This window comes from Antechinus flavipes, chromosome 6, assembly GCF_016432865.1.
Source record: "Antechinus flavipes isolate AdamAnt ecotype Samford, QLD, Australia chromosome 6, AdamAnt_v2, whole genome shotgun sequence".
Classification (NCBI taxonomy): Eukaryota; Metazoa; Chordata; class Mammalia; order Dasyuromorphia; family Dasyuridae; genus Antechinus; species Antechinus flavipes.
The window spans coordinates 38628111-38646431 of NC_067403.1; the positions used below are offsets into that span (position 1 = coordinate 38628111).

Here is an 18321-nt window from a genome sequence, read left to right on the forward strand (position 1 = left end):
CTCTACAACCCCAATAACATAGAATTTCCTTGCTTTTGTTACTGCCAAATTGATGGGTATGAGGTGGTTGTTTAAATGTGCAACTCTGATTGTTTTTTCATGTGATAATTAATAATGTATTTCCTCTTTTGAAAATTGTCTTGTATAATTTGACCTTTAATCAATTGTGAACTGGAAGTTTCCACAGTGACTGCTTAAAATTTCTAATATTATTTTATGTGACACTTTTATCTATCACACTTAGCACAAATTTCCCCCCAAAATATTGGATATCTTATTTTTATATCCCTAGCAGCTACCACAATACTTGGCACATAGAAAATATTTAACAAGTGTATTTTAAATGAATGCTTTAACAGAGGTTTAGAAAACAGACTGTTACAATTTATAAACCATTAAAAAAAAATCTCTTTCCACAATCTAAGAAACTTCCATGGGCTTAATTAAAATCACTATGAAGTTGACTTTCAGATCTGTAGACCCAGCTCCACTCTCTCCCACAAGTTCTAGTCCCAGATCACCAACTGCCTTTGATCAGTGACATTACTGGCCACCCTACTGTTCTGAGTAAGATGACCCATCTTTCAGTTCCACGTATTTTCTATTTCCCCATACACGCAACATTTCCCTTCCTTATTTTGACGTAGTGACTTTTCTTAAAGCTTCAACTAAAATCCAGTATTCTACAGAAAGCCTTTCCCCATCTTTCTGAATTCTAGCGTCTTCCCTCTCTTAATTAGGTCCTATTTATCCCATTTATAGACTATGCATATTTGTTGTCTCCCCACTACGAGCTCCTTAAGGGCAAAAACTGATCAGCTTTTTTTGTATTTCCAGCATTTATCACAGTGCCTAGCATATAGCAGTTCTTTACTAAACTGTTTACTAATTTGCCTGTTAAGATATTTAAAACAGGGGTGTCCTGGGAGCACCTTCAAATACTACACAGACATTATCTTTCCCCCAAATCTTTCCTTCTTCCAAATTTTCTTATTTACATCAAGGGCATCACATCTTTGCTGGATCTTTGGTTCATTATCTTGACATTATCTTCCACTTTCTTTCCACTCAGAGCTACTATCCTACTGGGTTGTTGTGAATAAAATATTTGTAAGGTCCTTATACACCTTAAAAGTGCTACATAAAGGTTATTACTAAGATTATTTATAAAATACAACCTAAGTCAAATACAAAGATACTTTGTATTTGTATCTGCACCATTACTTAACAATCTATAAGAAGCATCATTTACCTCAAAGTTTACTATTTTAGTTGATAGTTCACTAACAAATATTGTGTTCTCAAGAAAGGGTTTTTTCAGCCAGTCTGGCACACAGCTTTATTTCTTTTGTCCCACCTACTGACCCAGAAATTTTTAAAAATTAGAGGAGATAGGGGGGCAGGAGATTAGAAAAATAAGCAACAAATACAATTGATGCCACAATCCCCAAGTTCCCCAGATGCTTTCAGGTAGATCTTATCATCTGAGATTAAAATGAAATCTATTTCTCTGAACTAAAATGCAAATTCTCCAGAGATCAATTGTGTATCATCAAAAAAGTCCAGAAATAAAGAATAAACAAAGAGCATTAAGTACATCAAGTGTATACATGTGTGCAATAATTAAAAATAGTGCTTTGTTTGGCACATAGTAGGTACTTAATAAACATGTTGATTTGATTTAACATTACAACAACTGCATTTTACTCTCAGGACCATAGACCCTCGCTTACTCTGTTTACTCTAACATGAGAAACAATTCTAATAAGTTTAGTTATGGATTTCTTAGGAATACGAAGGAGGGAAAAGCCTTCTAAAATAAGGAACATTAATAGTAACAAGAAATAAAAGTTAATTTGGGTAAAGCAAGGAAACTATTCCCTAAAAAGAAACAAGAATTCAAAAAGCATAGCTTATAAACAGTGCACTTCACATACTATGATAGCCTCTTTAGGGCATTACTATATTACAGTATTAATACCATTTATAATCACAAATTTAGAGCTACTAGGGACCTTAAAGATCATGTGACACAACATTCATTTTATTCATGAGGAAATTAAGGCTAAGATGTTAAATAACTTGCTTAAGATATCACAAAGCCGGGATTTGAACGTAGGACCTACCTTTGATTCCAAATGTAGTGCTTTTCCCCCCCCTAAGATACCATGTTGCCTCTTAATGACTAGAAATCTTCAAGACAAGGATAAGTATAACATGTTCAGCCTATTATTTAAAATAACAAGAAACTGTATATTATTATTTAAAAAGAGTTCCATAAAAACTTTTTGGCACTTCTGCAAAATAATCATGTTTGGAGTAGACTATCTCTTAGATCTGGAATCCACCTTTAAAATTTTACAACTATGAAAAAGTTCTAAGATTAATTTATCTGGAAAACTAACCTACATGGAATATCTATTCTATCTATATCTATTGACACCAACTTAACAAGGTATGCCTGTAGTAGGTCACAACATATGTGCTGGAAAAAAAAAAAAAAAACGTCTGCCTAGAATTTTATAAATAAATCTTGAGAAAAATGATGGCAAAGTTATCTTAGAAAATATTTCATTATTGTATTTTACAAAAGAAGCAAACGCTATATCTATCACATTTAAACTTATATTTGACTAAGATTTAATTTTCTCGGGTTTTACAAAACACAAAAAAACTAAATTTATACTAAAGAAAGGTTTTTATTATAGTAATTTGGAAGATTCTCTTCTAATCACCTATTTCATCAAGGCCTTTAAAATTTTGTTAGAAATATCAATTACAGTGTTAATATTAGCTTAGATTTCCAGAAAAGATCTAAAATTAAAAGGCTTATTTTAAAAGTCATAAATGTAATTTGCTTTTCAAAATTTAATCATTTTATTTCACATAGCTATTACCAGGAATTTTTAAAGCCTTGTCAATTTCACTTCTTTTATCAGGCATAAGTCCAATAACATGGCAATATTTGAATTGTAAATACCATATGGCACTGAAAAATTCTGATACAGTAAAGCCTTTCTTCACAAGTTCCCACTTAGATAAAATTTTCTCATACATTCAAATTCTGGAGTCCCAAAGTTAAGTTACTGTGTGAACGTGAACAAATTCCCTGAGATGCAAGTTCTTGCCCATCTCTCAAACTACAATCCTGTCTAAGACTGAGAACACTGTTTGAGGACCACATCGTAATCTATCTTTACATCTTCCTCTTAACACCTGTCACAGTGGACTACATGTACTAGATGCTTAATAAACTTGTGCTTGGAAATATGTTTAAAAGGATTGTACTTATTTAACCTATATCAATTTGCATGCTGTCCTGGGGAAGAAGGGAAGGGAGAAAGAAAAATTTGGAACACAACCTCTTATAAAAATGAATTTTTAAAACTATCATTACATTTGGAAAAAATAATTCTATTGAGGAAAAAAAGGAGGGATGGAATTAAGATGAATACTATATTTTAAAAAAAATTTTTAAAGTGCTTACATCTCATTATTCAAAAATAAATTAATCTGTGACTTCAGAGGACTGAAAGTGAAGTATAACTATGACCAGTGGTACAGAATGAAACAATATTTCAGGTGAAATCAACGTGTTGATTTGCTTTGTTTAATCATACTTATTTATTACAAGATAGAGCCCCTTAAGGAAAGGAGCAGTGTCATCCAGAAGAGTGGTGATGCAAAATCATCAATGAGATTTAAAAAAAGAAAAAGTACATTAATCATTCCTCTCAACAACCTTTCAAAGTAAATAATTATCTTTTATGGAATAATAATGCTAGAATGGACATGGAAAACCTTCTAGTCAATCTCCACAAATCTAAAAAGACTATACTCAGATCCCCAAAAAGAAATATATCATCTTTTAGATAAATGTAGAGTGACACAGGTAGAAAATCACTATGTATTTTTAAATGATACTTTTGTTATCCCCTCTTTGCTGTTTCTTTTCCTCAAAATACTTGTTTTCAGCTATGAGTTGTTCTACTTTAGAGCTGTCTACTTCATTAATGTAACTGAAATACAGGCAATTTCCAAGTATACTGATAAGGAGAGAACAAAAGGGGAATTTATTTGGTGTCAGACTAGAGGTTTTATTAAAACCACAGTGAAGCATATTTTGTTTACATAACACTAGACATTTTTTGTCATAATTTCCTACATATCAGCTTAGCCTCCAAACTAACCTGGACCTTTTTAAACAAAAGGAGGAAAAATCAGAATACTGCCTATAATATCAAATGTAGTCACTGTATTTGATTTTGTTTAACTGTCATTGTGTGTACAAGGAAAGGTGCATAATGGGGATAGGGGAAGGAGTAGGGGTGGAGAATTAACATCTGGAAATATAACATACTTATTTTTAAAATAACAAAAAAGGAGAAAAGAAAATTAAAATAGCTCTGAAATACCACCTCACACCTATCAGACAGGCTAACATGACGGAAAAGGAAAGTGATAAACAATGAGGAAGATGGGAAAAACTGGGACACTAATGGAATTGTGAACTGATCCAACCATTTGGGAGAGCAATTTGGAACTATGCCCAAAGGGCTATCAAATTTTATATACCCTTTGATCCAGCAATCCCATTACTAGGTCTGTATTTCAAAGAGATCATCAAAAAGGAAAGAACCCACATGTACAAAAATATTTATAGCAGCCCTTTTCGTGGTGCCAAATACTGGAAATTGAAAAGATGCCCATCAGTTAGGGACTTGCTGAACAAGCTGTGGAAGATGCAATGTAATAGAATGCTATTGTGCAATAAGAAACTATGAATATGCAGATTTCAGAAAAACCTGGAAAGATTGATGATACAAAGTGAAAAAACCAGAACCAGGAAAACATTGTACACAGTATTGGCAACTATGTGTTGATCAACTATGAATGACTAAGCTCTTTTCAGCAACAAGATGACCTAAGACAAGAACAAAAGACTCGCAAAGAAAATGATGTCCAAATACAGAAAAAGAACAGATGGACTCTGCAGATCAAAAAATATTTTTTTCAGTTATTTATTTTATTTCTTGTGGTTTTTTTTTTCCTTTTGATTTCTTTCTTCTTTCGCAAATATGACTAATATGGAAATATAATTTTGAAGACAGCATAGTATATATAAACTTTACCAAACTGCTTATTATCTTCAGAAGAGGGGAGGAGAGAAAAGAGGGTAAAAAAATTTGAAACTCACAATCTTGAAAAAGTGAATATTAAAATTTTTCTTGCTATATAACTGGGGAAAAAAATAAAATACTATTAAAAAATAAAAGAGTAACCTATGTTACCCTTATGTCTATAAGTTCCAAATATTATTTACAAATAAAAATAAAGTAGCACTATATTTACATTAAATTACACATGGAATAGACATATACAGTAGGGAAAATATTAGATTTACACTAACAATTAGAGAAACACAAATTAAAACTCTCTTATATCCACCATCAGATTGGCAAAACTGATTTTTTTTTTAAAAAGCATAAAATGGCAAATGCTGGAGGGACTTTAACAGGTATGACTATGCACTACTGGCAGAGCTAAGCAATGGGACAGTCCTGAAAAGCAATTTAAATAATACTCTAAAGGTTATTAAATTGTATGTACCCTTTAATCCAGCAATAGCAACACTGCAAAGAGATGAAGAGCAAAAGGACACGTGTACAAAAATATTTATAATAGCTCTTTTTATGGTGACAAAGAATGGGAAATTAAGGAGGAAAGAGAAGAGAGCTGGCAGGATATATCAATTAGAAAATGTCTAAAGTTTTAGTATATAAATGTGATTAGAATATTATTGGGCAGTACTCAGCACAGTGTGTAGCTCAGTTGTTTATGGTATTATATTGTATTGAAAGAAATGATAAAACAATTTCAAGAGAAACCTGAGAAAATTTGTATGAACTGATGCAGAATGAAGTGAGAAGAATCAGAAAAACAATTTATACAAAAACAAGATTTTAGAAGTCTTGATCAATGCAATGACTAATCACAAATTCCAAAGAAATCATAAAACATACTACTCACAGCCTAGATTACACATTGAGATATATGTGTGTGTATATATTTGGACATGGCCAAGGTGGGATTTGTTTTGCTTAACTATAAATATCTGTCACAAGAGCTTTATTTTTCTTTTGGGAGGTAAGAGGGAGGGAGCAAATTACGAAAACAAATTTAAGTAATTAATTCTTTAAAAAGAAGGGTACTGAAGAAGATTTAAGAGTTCAAATCCTATCTGTATTTTAAAAATCACTTAACCTCTTTGATATTCAATTTATTCATCTGTAAAATGGAATAAAACCCCATGATATCGAAGGTCCCTTTTATCTTCTAATCTATGAATAAAATAATTGACATAATCAAACTAGATTAAACATAGTTTACAATAATAATACTCAAAAAGATCTATGAAGCATATTATAGATCTCCATATCTCATTACTTCTCCATATTAAAAAAATCTTTAAAATACATTTAAGTTTAAATTTATTCAAATTTGTCAATGGAAATTGTCAACATAACCACTTAATAAAAACTTGAGTTTAATCACTTAGTTTTTTCACTCTAAGGTCTTATTTCTATTTGAAGTTAATGAAGTTAAACATGATCAGTCATAATAGTGAAAAAAAAGGTCCTCTACTAAGTGTATTTCTCCTACTTTTTACTTGGAATATATCTGTGTCCTCTACTAAGTGTATTTCTCCTACTTTTTACTTGGAATATATCTGCTAAGTTTTAATCATATAAAGATTTCTTATCTAGGGGATACATTCTCTATGTACTCATGCAGTTTTTGACCAACTCATGAAATGTTCAGCAAATGCCTATGATTCTTGGCTTGATCCTAGTGACAAAGACAATCTAAAGAGTTTTGAGATGCTTTAAGAAGCTTACATTCCACTGGGGAATACAACACATATAGGTAAGTTAATACAAAGTAATTATGAGGCAGAAGACTATACTAACATACAAGGAGCAAAAAAAGAATCAGCAAGGCATCTCTCAATGGAGGTAACACAAAGCTGAGTCTTGAGGGTACTTAAGTATTTTAAAAACTCAATTTAAGTTTATTAATTATCTTCTACAGGTAGCAAGCTAAAATTCAGCTGACATAATATTAGTGAGTTATTTTATACCTGGTAATAATAGTTCTATTTTCTAAGTATTATTCTCCAAATCAAATTTCCTCAAAATGTTAATAAAGAATAACTCAACAAGAACCACTGAGTTCTGGAGGATCTAAAGCACAATCTAGAGCGCTTTGCTATTTTCTGATAAAATAAAACTTCCTCTTCTGAACCTATGCTCTCGCCCCCTCTTACTGATCCCTGCCAAATAGTCAATATTTAATCGATATTTATCACCTATTTTGTCTGAACTTAACTACTTCCTCCAATATATCTTTTCTTTCAATCAAATTAGCCTCTTCCCTGCCAGTTGTTAAGAGAATTTATTCTACTACTATTAAGAACCAAGGAAATTCTTAAGGCAGGACAGAATAGTGGACTCTTGATATTAAAAAAATCCAGGAGCCATTGATCTAAGCAATTACATCCAATAAATGAGATGATGTGCAAAATGATTTGTAAACTAGAAAGCTATATGACAGTCTGGAAAAAATTAAAAGATTCTAAAGTTAATAACCTTTTAAAAAATGATGAGTTTTATTCTAAGTGTCAAGAAGTTGCGATATTAAAAATGTCCTGTAATTATTATATATGTAATTTGCTGTTTATTACTTTTGTTAGTGTGGTACTTAATTCATTCACAATTAATTGTGGAAAAACATAGTGTAATGATGTTTCAGGCATAGGGTGTGACAGTTCCTATCCAATGTCTATATTCTGTAAAACTAATTGATGCCAAAGAACCCAGCATATTACATAGGCATACCTAACCTAGTAGTAGCAGTAGTTTGTTGAGAAACAGATTTTTACTAATGATATGTTTGAAATCTATTTGACTAAAAGTTAAAGTTAGTATCCTATTCACTAGATTATATCTTTAAAAATTATTTTAAAGTATACAAATCACTAACAGGAATTGTTATGTAAAAGGCAAATTACAGAGTTCATCAATAAATATGGTACTTGCATCTGGGAGCTGAATGAACAGGAATTTATTCATTTATTATTGAGTGCCTCCTGTGTGCAGTTTTACAATATATCATTTGATTTGTAAAGAAGTTATGTAAAAAGCAAATTACAGAACTCACCAGTAAACATGGTACTTGAATCTAAGATCTGAAACAACTATTTATTCATTTATTAAGTGCCTACTGTGTGCACTGTTTTACAATCTCATTTGATTTGTAATGAAGTTATGTAAAAAGCAAATTAGAGCTCACCAAATAAACATGGCACTTGAATCTAGTATCTGAGACAACAATTCATTCATTAAGTGCCTACTGTGTGCACTGTTTTACAATCTCATTTGATTTGTAATGAAGTTATGTAAAAAGCAAATTAGAGCTCACCAAATAAACATGGCACTTGAATCTAGTATCTGAGACAACAATTCATTCATTAAGTGCCGACTGTGTGCACTGTTTTACAACACCTCATTTGATGTGTAATGAAAAGAATACAAATACTGTGGCAAGTGTATACATAACTGTACTTTTCAAAGAAACATTACAAAACTTCCTACTTCCGGACAGCTCATTATTTGGTTCAAGTGTTCAAATTCCTCTATTAGTCACGACCCTAATTTTTTTTTTCTTGTTTCCCTAATACCTAGATGTTAATGTTTGCTGATTTCTAGTAAAACCTAATCAACTGAGATTCAGGTATATGTTAAAGAGGGAATGGATGACAGAGCGGGGCTGGGGGAGGAAGGAGCCACAGGTACCGGATCGCAATAGCACTGTCTACCTCCGTTTACACTGGCCGTTTTGTCCAATGCTCGGACATACTCCTGTCTCCCCAAGTTTCAAGCGGCGTGTTAATTCCCATCCCCGGCATCAAGCGTCACGTTAATTCCCATCCCGGGCGTGCTCGGGCTCCTGGGAGCGTCTGCGGAGAGCGACCCGAACCCGCTCCAAGGAACCAGCACCGGCCCCGCGCTCTGGGGGCCTCCACCTCTCGGACAGGGACTCCTTGCCAATGACCAGTCTGCGTTATGTCCACCTCTACCCAGCCCAAGCCACATGTCACCGGGCGCGGAGGGAGACACCCCGAAGTTAGGGCAAGGAAAGCCCGAGGAGGGAAGCAGAGGCACTAAGGGACCCGGGAGAGGGACGAGGGAGAGGAGGGACCCTCCCTCCCGCTGGGTTTTCCGGGACTCCAAGCCCGGGAGGCCTGCGGAGGAGGGATGGGGAGAGGAAGAGGAGAGAGAGACACACAGAGGCTGAGCCCCCCCCTCCCCCGACCCCCAGGTCCCAGGCCCCGGATGGGCGTCTCAGCGGGGGGCCCCGGCGCTGGCCGCCCCTCCCCCCGCCTGGCCGCTCCCGCCCCCCCGTCGGGCCTTACACGGTGACGTGCCCGGAGCCGCGCACCACTACGGGGTCCGGCGAGTACTTGAGCAGCTGCTCCTCCAGGGCCCGTTCCTCGTCCTCCTCCTCCTCGTAGATCTCGTCGAAATCCGCCATGCTGAGGCCTCGCAGGCGCTCCCCGGCCCCGGCCCGGCCCGCGGGGGGCTGGAGTCCCGGGGCTGGGGTGAGAGCGCGGCGGAAGAGGGACGGGAGAGTGGGGCCGGCCGGCGCTCAGGGGCCGCTCTGCTCGCTCTGCTGCCTCGCTGGCTCTCTGGAGGGGGGCCTACAGCAGGGCAGACAGAGTCCCGGCCGTCACCGCCGCCGCCATTACCGTCAAGCCGTAAAAACACACAATGTCAACATCCGCCCGGGGGCCGACACCTCCACCGGCGCCGCCGCCGCCGCAGCAACTAAGGCAACCACAGCAACAGCGGAGCCACCCGCAGCGGGAGCTGCGGCCTAAAGCATCGCGAGACTCGGCGAGCTGGCAGGCCGGGGGACGAGCGAACGGGCACACATGCGCGGGCACGAGCGCGGGCGCGCGGCCGCTCCCTATTCTCGCTCTCCACGTCATCCTTCCCTTTCGTCGGGCGCGCGGCCAAATCCCTACCCTGTGTCCTCCGGATGCCGCCTTCTCTCCGGCTTTCAAAAAGCCGAGAGACTTCTGCTCTCCTAAGGGGAAAGGAGGAGAGGAAAAGGCTGCCGTTGCCTAGTTGGAGAATGCCTTGACATTGCAGGGTGGGGGTGGGGAAGGGGGGGAGAAGGACACCTCCTGGGGGCGACGGACGCGCCTGCAGTAGACACGACAGCCAAAGCCTGGAGCCCCCAGGAGGGCCGTCCCGCGAGGGCCGAAGCCCAGGGCTGTGTGCACATCCCGAGGGGCCGGAGGTCCTGCGGATTTCTGATCGCCACTGATTGCTGTGATCTTAACGATCCGAGGAGGCCACCCGTTGACAGACGTCTTCCTAACGCACCGCGTGCTAAGCAGCCAAACTCAGGAGGCTAAGGGCACCGGGGGCTGTCCGTCCCCGCTGACCCGAACACCCCCAAGAGTTGACCCGAAGAAAAGCCAGAGAGACTGACTGTTCCTAAGTCTTAATGCAAGTTTCAAACCCCTGAAGCTGAAAGATGAGGGGACACTATCCCGGCTAACCAGCAGGTCCAGAAAAAGAACTCACCTTTTGTATAGGGGAATAACTATAGGATCTATATAGGAAGGCTCTAGTTTCACATACTGCTTTCAGATATTTTACTAGCTCTGTGACTCTAGGCAGGTCACTTCACCTAGATGAGCCTTGGTTTCCTCGGCTGTAAAACGAGGGTGTTCCTCAATTTATGAACCAATAATTCCTTCTCCGAAGCTTCTCTTTCTGATTTTCCAGTTTCTTTCAGTGGAATCATCTTTGATTAATTCTTACCCATTCTCTAAATTCAACTGCCTTTGATTATTTCTTTTCCCTCCTCCTACATTCAATCAGTTGCCAAATCCTGTCAATTTTACATCTGCCAACCAATAACCCTTTATTATGTGTCAGTCACTGTGCTAAAATCTGGGATACAAAAAGGAGGCAAAAGGGAAGATGACCTGCAAACAAATATATGCAGAGCAAATTACATACAGAATCAAGAGGAAATAATAGAGGGAGGGCACTGGGATTAAGTTGCCTTGGGGAAGCTTTATAGAAGGTAAGATTTTAGTTGGTTCTTAAAAGAAACCAGGGAAATCAGTAGTCGAGAGTGGAGGAGGAAAAGCATTCCAAACATGGGAAACAGCCAGAGAAAATGCTCAGATTCAAGAGAGATGGAGTGTCTTGTTCTTGGAATACCCAGGTCAATATCAATGAATAAGAATATATGGCAAGGGGCAAGGTATAATGAGGCTAGAAAGGGAGAGAGAGGGTAGGGCACGAAGGGCTATGAAGGCCAAACAAAAGTATTTTGTATTTGATCTTGGAGGTGATAAGCCACAGAGTTTATTGAGTAGGCAGTGAACATGATGGGATTTTACACTTTAGGATCACTTTAGAAGCTGAACGGTGGATGGATTTGAATGGGAAGATGTTTGAGGTGGGGTAGTGAGGAATACAGGAAGCTGCCTAGGTTGTGAGCCTGAAGGATTGGGAAGATGGTCTTGCCTTCTACAGCAATGGAGGAAGATGGAGAAGGAGAATTTGGGGGTGGAGGGAGAGGGAATAATGAATTCCACTTTGAGTTTAAGATGTCTGAAAGGCACTTGTACATTCGAGACTGGAGGTTAGCAGGATGTTGGGGGTAGAATTGGTAGATTTGAGAATCATCAGCACAGAGATCAATCAAATCCCTGGAAGCTGGTGAGACCACTAGGTGAAATAGTGTAAATGGAGAAGAGAATATGGCCCTGTACAGAACCCTAAGAGACATCTAAAGTTAGAGAATGTGATCTGGAAGAAGATCTGCTGAATGAGATGGAAAAGGAGCAATCAGACAAAGAGAAGAACCAGGAGAGAGAACAATGTCTCAAAAATCCAGAGGGAAGAGACTATCAAGGAGCAGATTGATCAGCAGTATTAAAGGCTGCAGACATGTCAAGAGAAATGAAGAGTGAGAAAAGGACACCACTGGCAATCTCTGAGCAGTTTTGCTGGATTGATAAGGCAGAAATTCAGATTGTAAGAGGCTGAGAAGAGAGGGGGAGGAGAGGAAGTGGAGGGAGGTATCCATGGTAAATGGCCTTTATGAGGAGTTTATCTACAAAGAGCAGAAGAGATATATAGGATAATAGCAGGGAGGAAAGGACCAAGTGAGGGTTTTTTCCTGGATGGGAGAGACATAGTCATATGTTTATAAGCAGTAGGAAATGAGCCAGTAGAGAAGGAAAGACTGAAAGATGGAGGTGACAAGGGTGGGGTGGGCAATACGATGGAAGAGATAGGATGGAATGGGATCAAAATTAGTAGACGGGTTAGCTTTGGTAAGTAGTAAAGTGAATCAGGTAAATGAGAGAGATTGACTAACAGGACCTGAGAACAGGACATAAGGAAGAGAAGGGAAGGAGAAGCTCATGGTAAATGACCTCAGTTCTCCTTCTCTAAAATATGAGGCAAGATTCTCAACTGAGAGAGTGGGGAGAAAGGGAAACCATGGGAGGTTTGAAGAAGGAAGAAAAGGTTTGGAAAAACTGTGCAAAGTCGGATAGTGAGTTGATAAGGAGGGTATAACAGAATTGTCTAGCAGCAATAAGATCCCAGTTCAGATTCCAAATTTGTAGTGGATTTGGAACAATTGCATGACTTTTCCACTTTTGCTTAGTAAGACAGAAATGATGAATGATTGGAGCAATTCAAGGCTGAAGCTTAGATGGGCATCATTAGCAATTTAATTAAAGGGCTAAGGATTCAAAAAAAAAAATACAGTTTAATTGGTTTACCCAAGGGGTCAAGATGGGAAGGATTTTCAATGTGTGGCTAGTATTGGGGACAAAGTTGAGGGACCAAGAGATAGAGGGTCAGGGTGCTGATGAAAGAATGGGGTTTTGTAAAGTAAGGCAAAGGGAGGTAAAAAAGTCAATAGATTACAGTCAGATAAAAGAAATTCTATATCAGCAATATATCTGTCAACATCCCTTCCTATCTCTTGCTGCTGCAACTATTTTTCCCAGGACTTCAAGAAAGATGATGATAAAGAGGAAGACATGAAGAACCTAGTATGATCTCAAATTAAAGAATTATGTTTCCTATAGAAACAGTATTACAAATATTATATTACAAGTCTATCAAATTATGCTAGAATAACCAAAAATATTTTATTTAATCCATAATGTTGTTGACCTACAAGAACAATATACTATTTCTTCAGCTATATTATGGATGAATGAAAATTTAGTGGGCAGACCTAAAAACCTGACTAGCATTTGTAGCAATTTTTAATGGTCTCTATCTTCAAGGAATGTATGAGCAAATGGGCTGGAACTAGAATACAGGTAACAAAATGAGTTCTTCAAGAGAACCATTCCCTAACTCATACTCCCTCCACCAAGGAATGAATTCCAATATTATTACCAACTGCCTGGTACAGAGAGTCATTACCTTCTTTGACTTCATTTTTCCATCCATATTTATAACTACAAAATTAGAGTTGTAGAATATCAAATTTCATCTGATTTATCTCAGCAAATAAACCCCTGGCCAAATAGAGAGGTGATAGTAGAAACAATGATGTTAGGGATAAGTCACCATCATAATCATCATCATCATCACCAACAACATCATAATAGCTAACATTTGGTTATTTTAGGTTTGCAAAGTGCTTTATAATTATCTCATTTTACACAAGTTATCTGGAACCATCTTGTTTCCCTTCATTAAAAATCACATATCAAAGACAATTAGATATTACAATGGATAGAGCACCAGTCCTGAAGTCAGGAGAAGCTAAATTCAAATCTGGCCTCAGATATTTAATACTTCTAGCTGTGTGACCTGGGCAAGTCAATCCCAATTGCCTCAGGAAAAAAAAAATCATATATCAAGCACTAACCATATTCACAATGCCTAATGTTTTCAATCTATTCTTAAATTTACAAAACTCATCTAGAAAAAATTACCCACAGTTATCTGTAAAGGTACTTTGCATATCACAAACATTTTAAATTTAGGTCTTCAAGTACAAAGATTGCTGAATTCTCTTAAAAGCCTTCTTTAAAATTTCACAAAAACTAATTTGAAGAAAGAGAAATCCTAGTCCTTTGCCTATGATGTTTATTCTGAATGGCCCTTTCCTGTCCTTTCCAGCTAAGAATTCTATCCATCCCTTAAAACAATACAGTACAAATATGTGTGTGTGTGTGTGTGTGTGTGTGTGTGTGTGTGTGTGTGTGTGTAGTCTACTATGTGCTAAGTATTCTGCTAAATCCTGGAGATACAAATAAGATAAAGACCAGTGTCTGTCCTTAAGAAACTTACAATCAATCTAGGGAAGACTGTGAAGCAAAGGGAACTAGAAAACCAAGGGGAAGGGAAAGATGAATTTAGAGCGTGCATCTGGTGGGAACTGGAGAGTTAGCCAGGCAAACCCAGATGCCAACTCCTCCACATTCACCCATCTTTAATCCACACTCCCAAGCACTTGCTATAGCATTTTGTTCTTTGTCTCTCTAAAGCACTTATGGATACATATATTTCTATCTTGCCATTTTACTGAGAAGGAAAATGAGATAAGGACAAAGAGAATTTCTTATATAGTAAAGGTTTAATAAATTATGGAATTTCAGAATTGGAAGAGAACTCAGTAAGCTGTCTAGTCCAACCCACATCTGAAAAAATTTCTCTTAATACACATATAAGTAATCACTCAAACTTTTTCTTAACATCTCTCAGAAAAAGGAACCCACTGCCTTCTAAGGGAGCCCATTCTACTTTGGGGTATCTTTAATTGTTTAAGATTTTACTGACAAAATCTACTTCTACTCCTTTTTTCTTATTTCTTGCCCTCTAGGATTAAAAAAACAAACAACTAGCAACTCAGGAACTCTCTTCTTCTTAACATTGAACCTGCAGCTTAGAGCAGAGAGGATTTCCCCTCCCAATTCTTGTACCTCATCACAACTACCACTGATCTCATCAATGTTACCTTTCAAGTACTTACAAACAATTCTGAGTGTACTCTCATTCATAGGTTGGGTACCCAAAAAGCAGTTACTATTCCCAAGATCTTGGTATCCAGTATTGGCCATGAGCTTCCACTGGTGTGCTTATCTTTAATAGTCAGCCTCTAGACAAAGCAAAGACATTTTACTGAAATGACATAGTAAGTATGGTAGAGAGAAAATATTCCCTCTCACCAACACTAAGCCCAGGATATAGGCACACACTCCTGTAATGGGCATATACTTGGAGAAAATGGAAGTTGTGCACACATGTAGCCAAATCAATTTGTACTTCCTCTATTAGGAAGCCCAATATGATTTCTCTTTACATGAAATCATCCCCACATCCTCAAACTGGTTTGTGTTCTTTCTCATGTTTGACTCTCTTCCTGCTGTCAAGGATATCACGTGGAGCTATTCCCATTCTCAAATGAGTACCTAGGTGTTTGGACATATATTTCATTGTTCTCCAACTCTTGCCAACCAACAAACTCTTGAATTACTGGATAGGATATCACTTACTGGGTAAATAGCTTTAGCTTTCCTACTAAATGCCATTGCTATTGAGGGGTAAAGAATAGTCTCTTAATCCCCCATCTGGTTTAGACAAAAAGGGTCTCCTCCCTACAGATATTCCCATCTTAAACTCATCTGGAGAGATTCAATCCTTTTCAGAGACCATCAGAGGCATGACAAATTATTACCTGGCAAATAGCAATATACCTTCTAATTTAGTGGAATAAAAATGTTCACATTTCATAAAAGGATAACTGGATATTAGTTAAATACTACTTAAACACTATTATTTGACCTTTTCTTTAAATATAGCAACTGGTAGGGGGAGGAGAGCAGAAATCAATTAGTCAGAAATCAACTATTCCTCCCCAATATGTATTTTGTTGCTGTTGTTCAGACATTTCAGTAGTGTCCAACTCTTCATGACCCCATTTGGAGGATTGTTGGTAAAGATACTAGAGTGGTCTGCCATTTTCCTCTCTCACTCAGATTGTACAGATAGGAACTAAGGCAGAGTTAAATAACTTTCCTGGAGACAAAACAGCTAGTAAGTACCTGAGGCCAGATTTGAATTTAATGATTCTTCCTGACTTCCTCTATCTACAGACACACTTCCCATCCTGACTTCCTTTAACCAATCATTACATGGCATGAATTTGAAGTACTTAACTACCTTGGTTCCTTTCTCTGGACACTTTGCTTATAAAAGTATCTTTTCTAAAATCCAATACCTAAAACACACCCTAATATCCCAAATGTGTTCTAACCAGAAGTGGATACAGTGGAACTATCTCTTAGTCTCATTCTTAATGAATCCCAAGACCACATTCATCTTTGTGGCTACTATATCACATTATTGACTTATGTTGATCTAAAAAGCCCTCCTTCTTCCCCCCCCCTCCAGGCTAAAATATTAGCTTTAGTCTGAACTTTATTTTTAAAAATACCTTTTTATTTTTCAAGTACATGCAAAGATAGTTTTCGACATTCATCCTTGCAAAATTGTGTTCCAAATTTTCTCTCTTCTTTTCCCCTGCTGCATAAGAAAAATCAGATCAAAAAGGAAAAAAATGAGAAAGAAAAAAAAGTAAGCAAACAACAATAAAAAAAGATGAAAATACTATGCTATAATCTATATCCAGTCCCCATACTCCTCTTTCTGGATGCAGATTGTTCTCTCCATCACAAGTCTATTGCTTTCTCCATCACAAGCCCTTCTTAAATACTCAAATGTTTAACGTTTATTGCTATCTAGCAATGCCTTTCTTATTTTCTGCTTAAGTTAACTTCTTGGATCCAAGGATAAATCTTTATGTTTATTCCTATTATATTTCATTTTATTTATGTCCCCTTAATATTTTAATCAGTAAAGATCTTTTTAGATCCTGCCTCTGTCATTCAGTATATTAACAATAAACCCTTCTTGTTTGCTGTTGTCAATACAAATATCAAATAATAAATTCAAGGAAACAAAAAGAAAAAAATGATCAGATTTTTTAAAGTGGGCAGAGAAGTTGAATTATTTATGCTTTTTACAGCTATTGTCCTTTAAATGTTCTATTACAATAGATTAAACAACTTTATAGGATTTCCTATAGTGTCATGCTCATCTAATTATTATATATATATATATTTTTCTTTTTTTGCTGAGTCACTTTTTAAGTGACTTGCCCAAAGTCACACAGCTAGGAAGTGTTAAGTGTCTGAGATCAAATTTGAACTCAGGTACTCCTGATTTCAGGGCTGATGCTCTATCCACTGCACCACCTAGCTGCCCCCACATAATATATTTTTAAAGATATTGAACATCTCCCTTATATTCTGAAGGGTCAATGTAGGTATTAAGGAGAGTTAATCATGGGTCTTCTATGATTAATTTTACAAATGTTTCCTTTGTGTTTTTGGCAATTCTAGACCATGGGATACACTTGCTACAAAATATTGGGGAGCGAAAACTCACTTTCTAACCCCTCATGGATTTTAGCCTTGTATGACTGAGTGCCTTAACCCCAAGGAATATTGTGATTTGTACTTCAAATATGATACAAGAAGACTGAGTAATTCTGCCTTCTTCCTGCCATTGTTATTGATCATTATTATTGATTCTGATCAGTGGTCCTATATATTCTTTCATTTTCCTCTGCCTCCCAGTATAGCTAGAGAAGCCTTTTGCTTGTGATTAGCAATTCAACACCAATCTCAACTCAGAAAGTCTCCATTATCATTCCTGCGTCTTGAAAGGATATGGGTTTCTATGAATGTCCCAGATTAACACTCAGAACCAAAGTGAGACTTTTGGGGTGTCCCTGCCTTCAATGGGCAGTGGGGTATTTCTCCCAAGATCCTCTAAGTAAACATAAACTTTAAGCACTTTTCCCCTGACAAAAGAATAAAAGATGCCTAAGACTATGGGAAGTCTTCCTAATAATTTAGAATAACTATATGGGAAAGAAGAAGAGGTCATCAAACTATGGTATCCAAACTTTCTGGCCAGAAAGGCAATAATATGTATTTAGAAGAGCACCAAACTTGAAGGAGAGACTTGAGTTTCAATCTCAACTCTGAAATTAATTGTATCACCTTGGTCAAGTCACATAAATTCTCTAAAACTCAGTTTCCTCACCTATAAAATGAGGTTTTCAATACATACCTCACAAGGAAATACATTTACAAACTTTTAAAAAAGCATACAAATATGTCATTAT

At 37.3% G+C, this 18321-nt stretch overlaps 1 protein-coding gene across 2 annotated transcripts in view; it reads right to left on the reverse strand.

The window, feature by feature from the left end:
• The window catches only part of CHIC2 (cysteine rich hydrophobic domain 2), a 42745-nt gene extending 32751 nt beyond the window's left edge, over window positions 1-9994 (reverse strand). Inside the window, exon 1 of one of the 2 annotated variants that reach the window (XM_051964293.1) lies at window positions 9476-9985. In XM_051964293.1, coding sequence (XP_051820253.1) covers window positions 9476-9594 — 119 coding nt within the window. In that variant the 5' untranslated portion in view covers window positions 9595-9985. Of the gene's footprint in view, window positions 1-9475 lie in introns of both variants that reach the window. The other variant, XM_051964294.1, reaches the window with a different exon arrangement.
• Between the last annotated feature and the right edge of the window lie 8327 nt (window positions 9995-18321).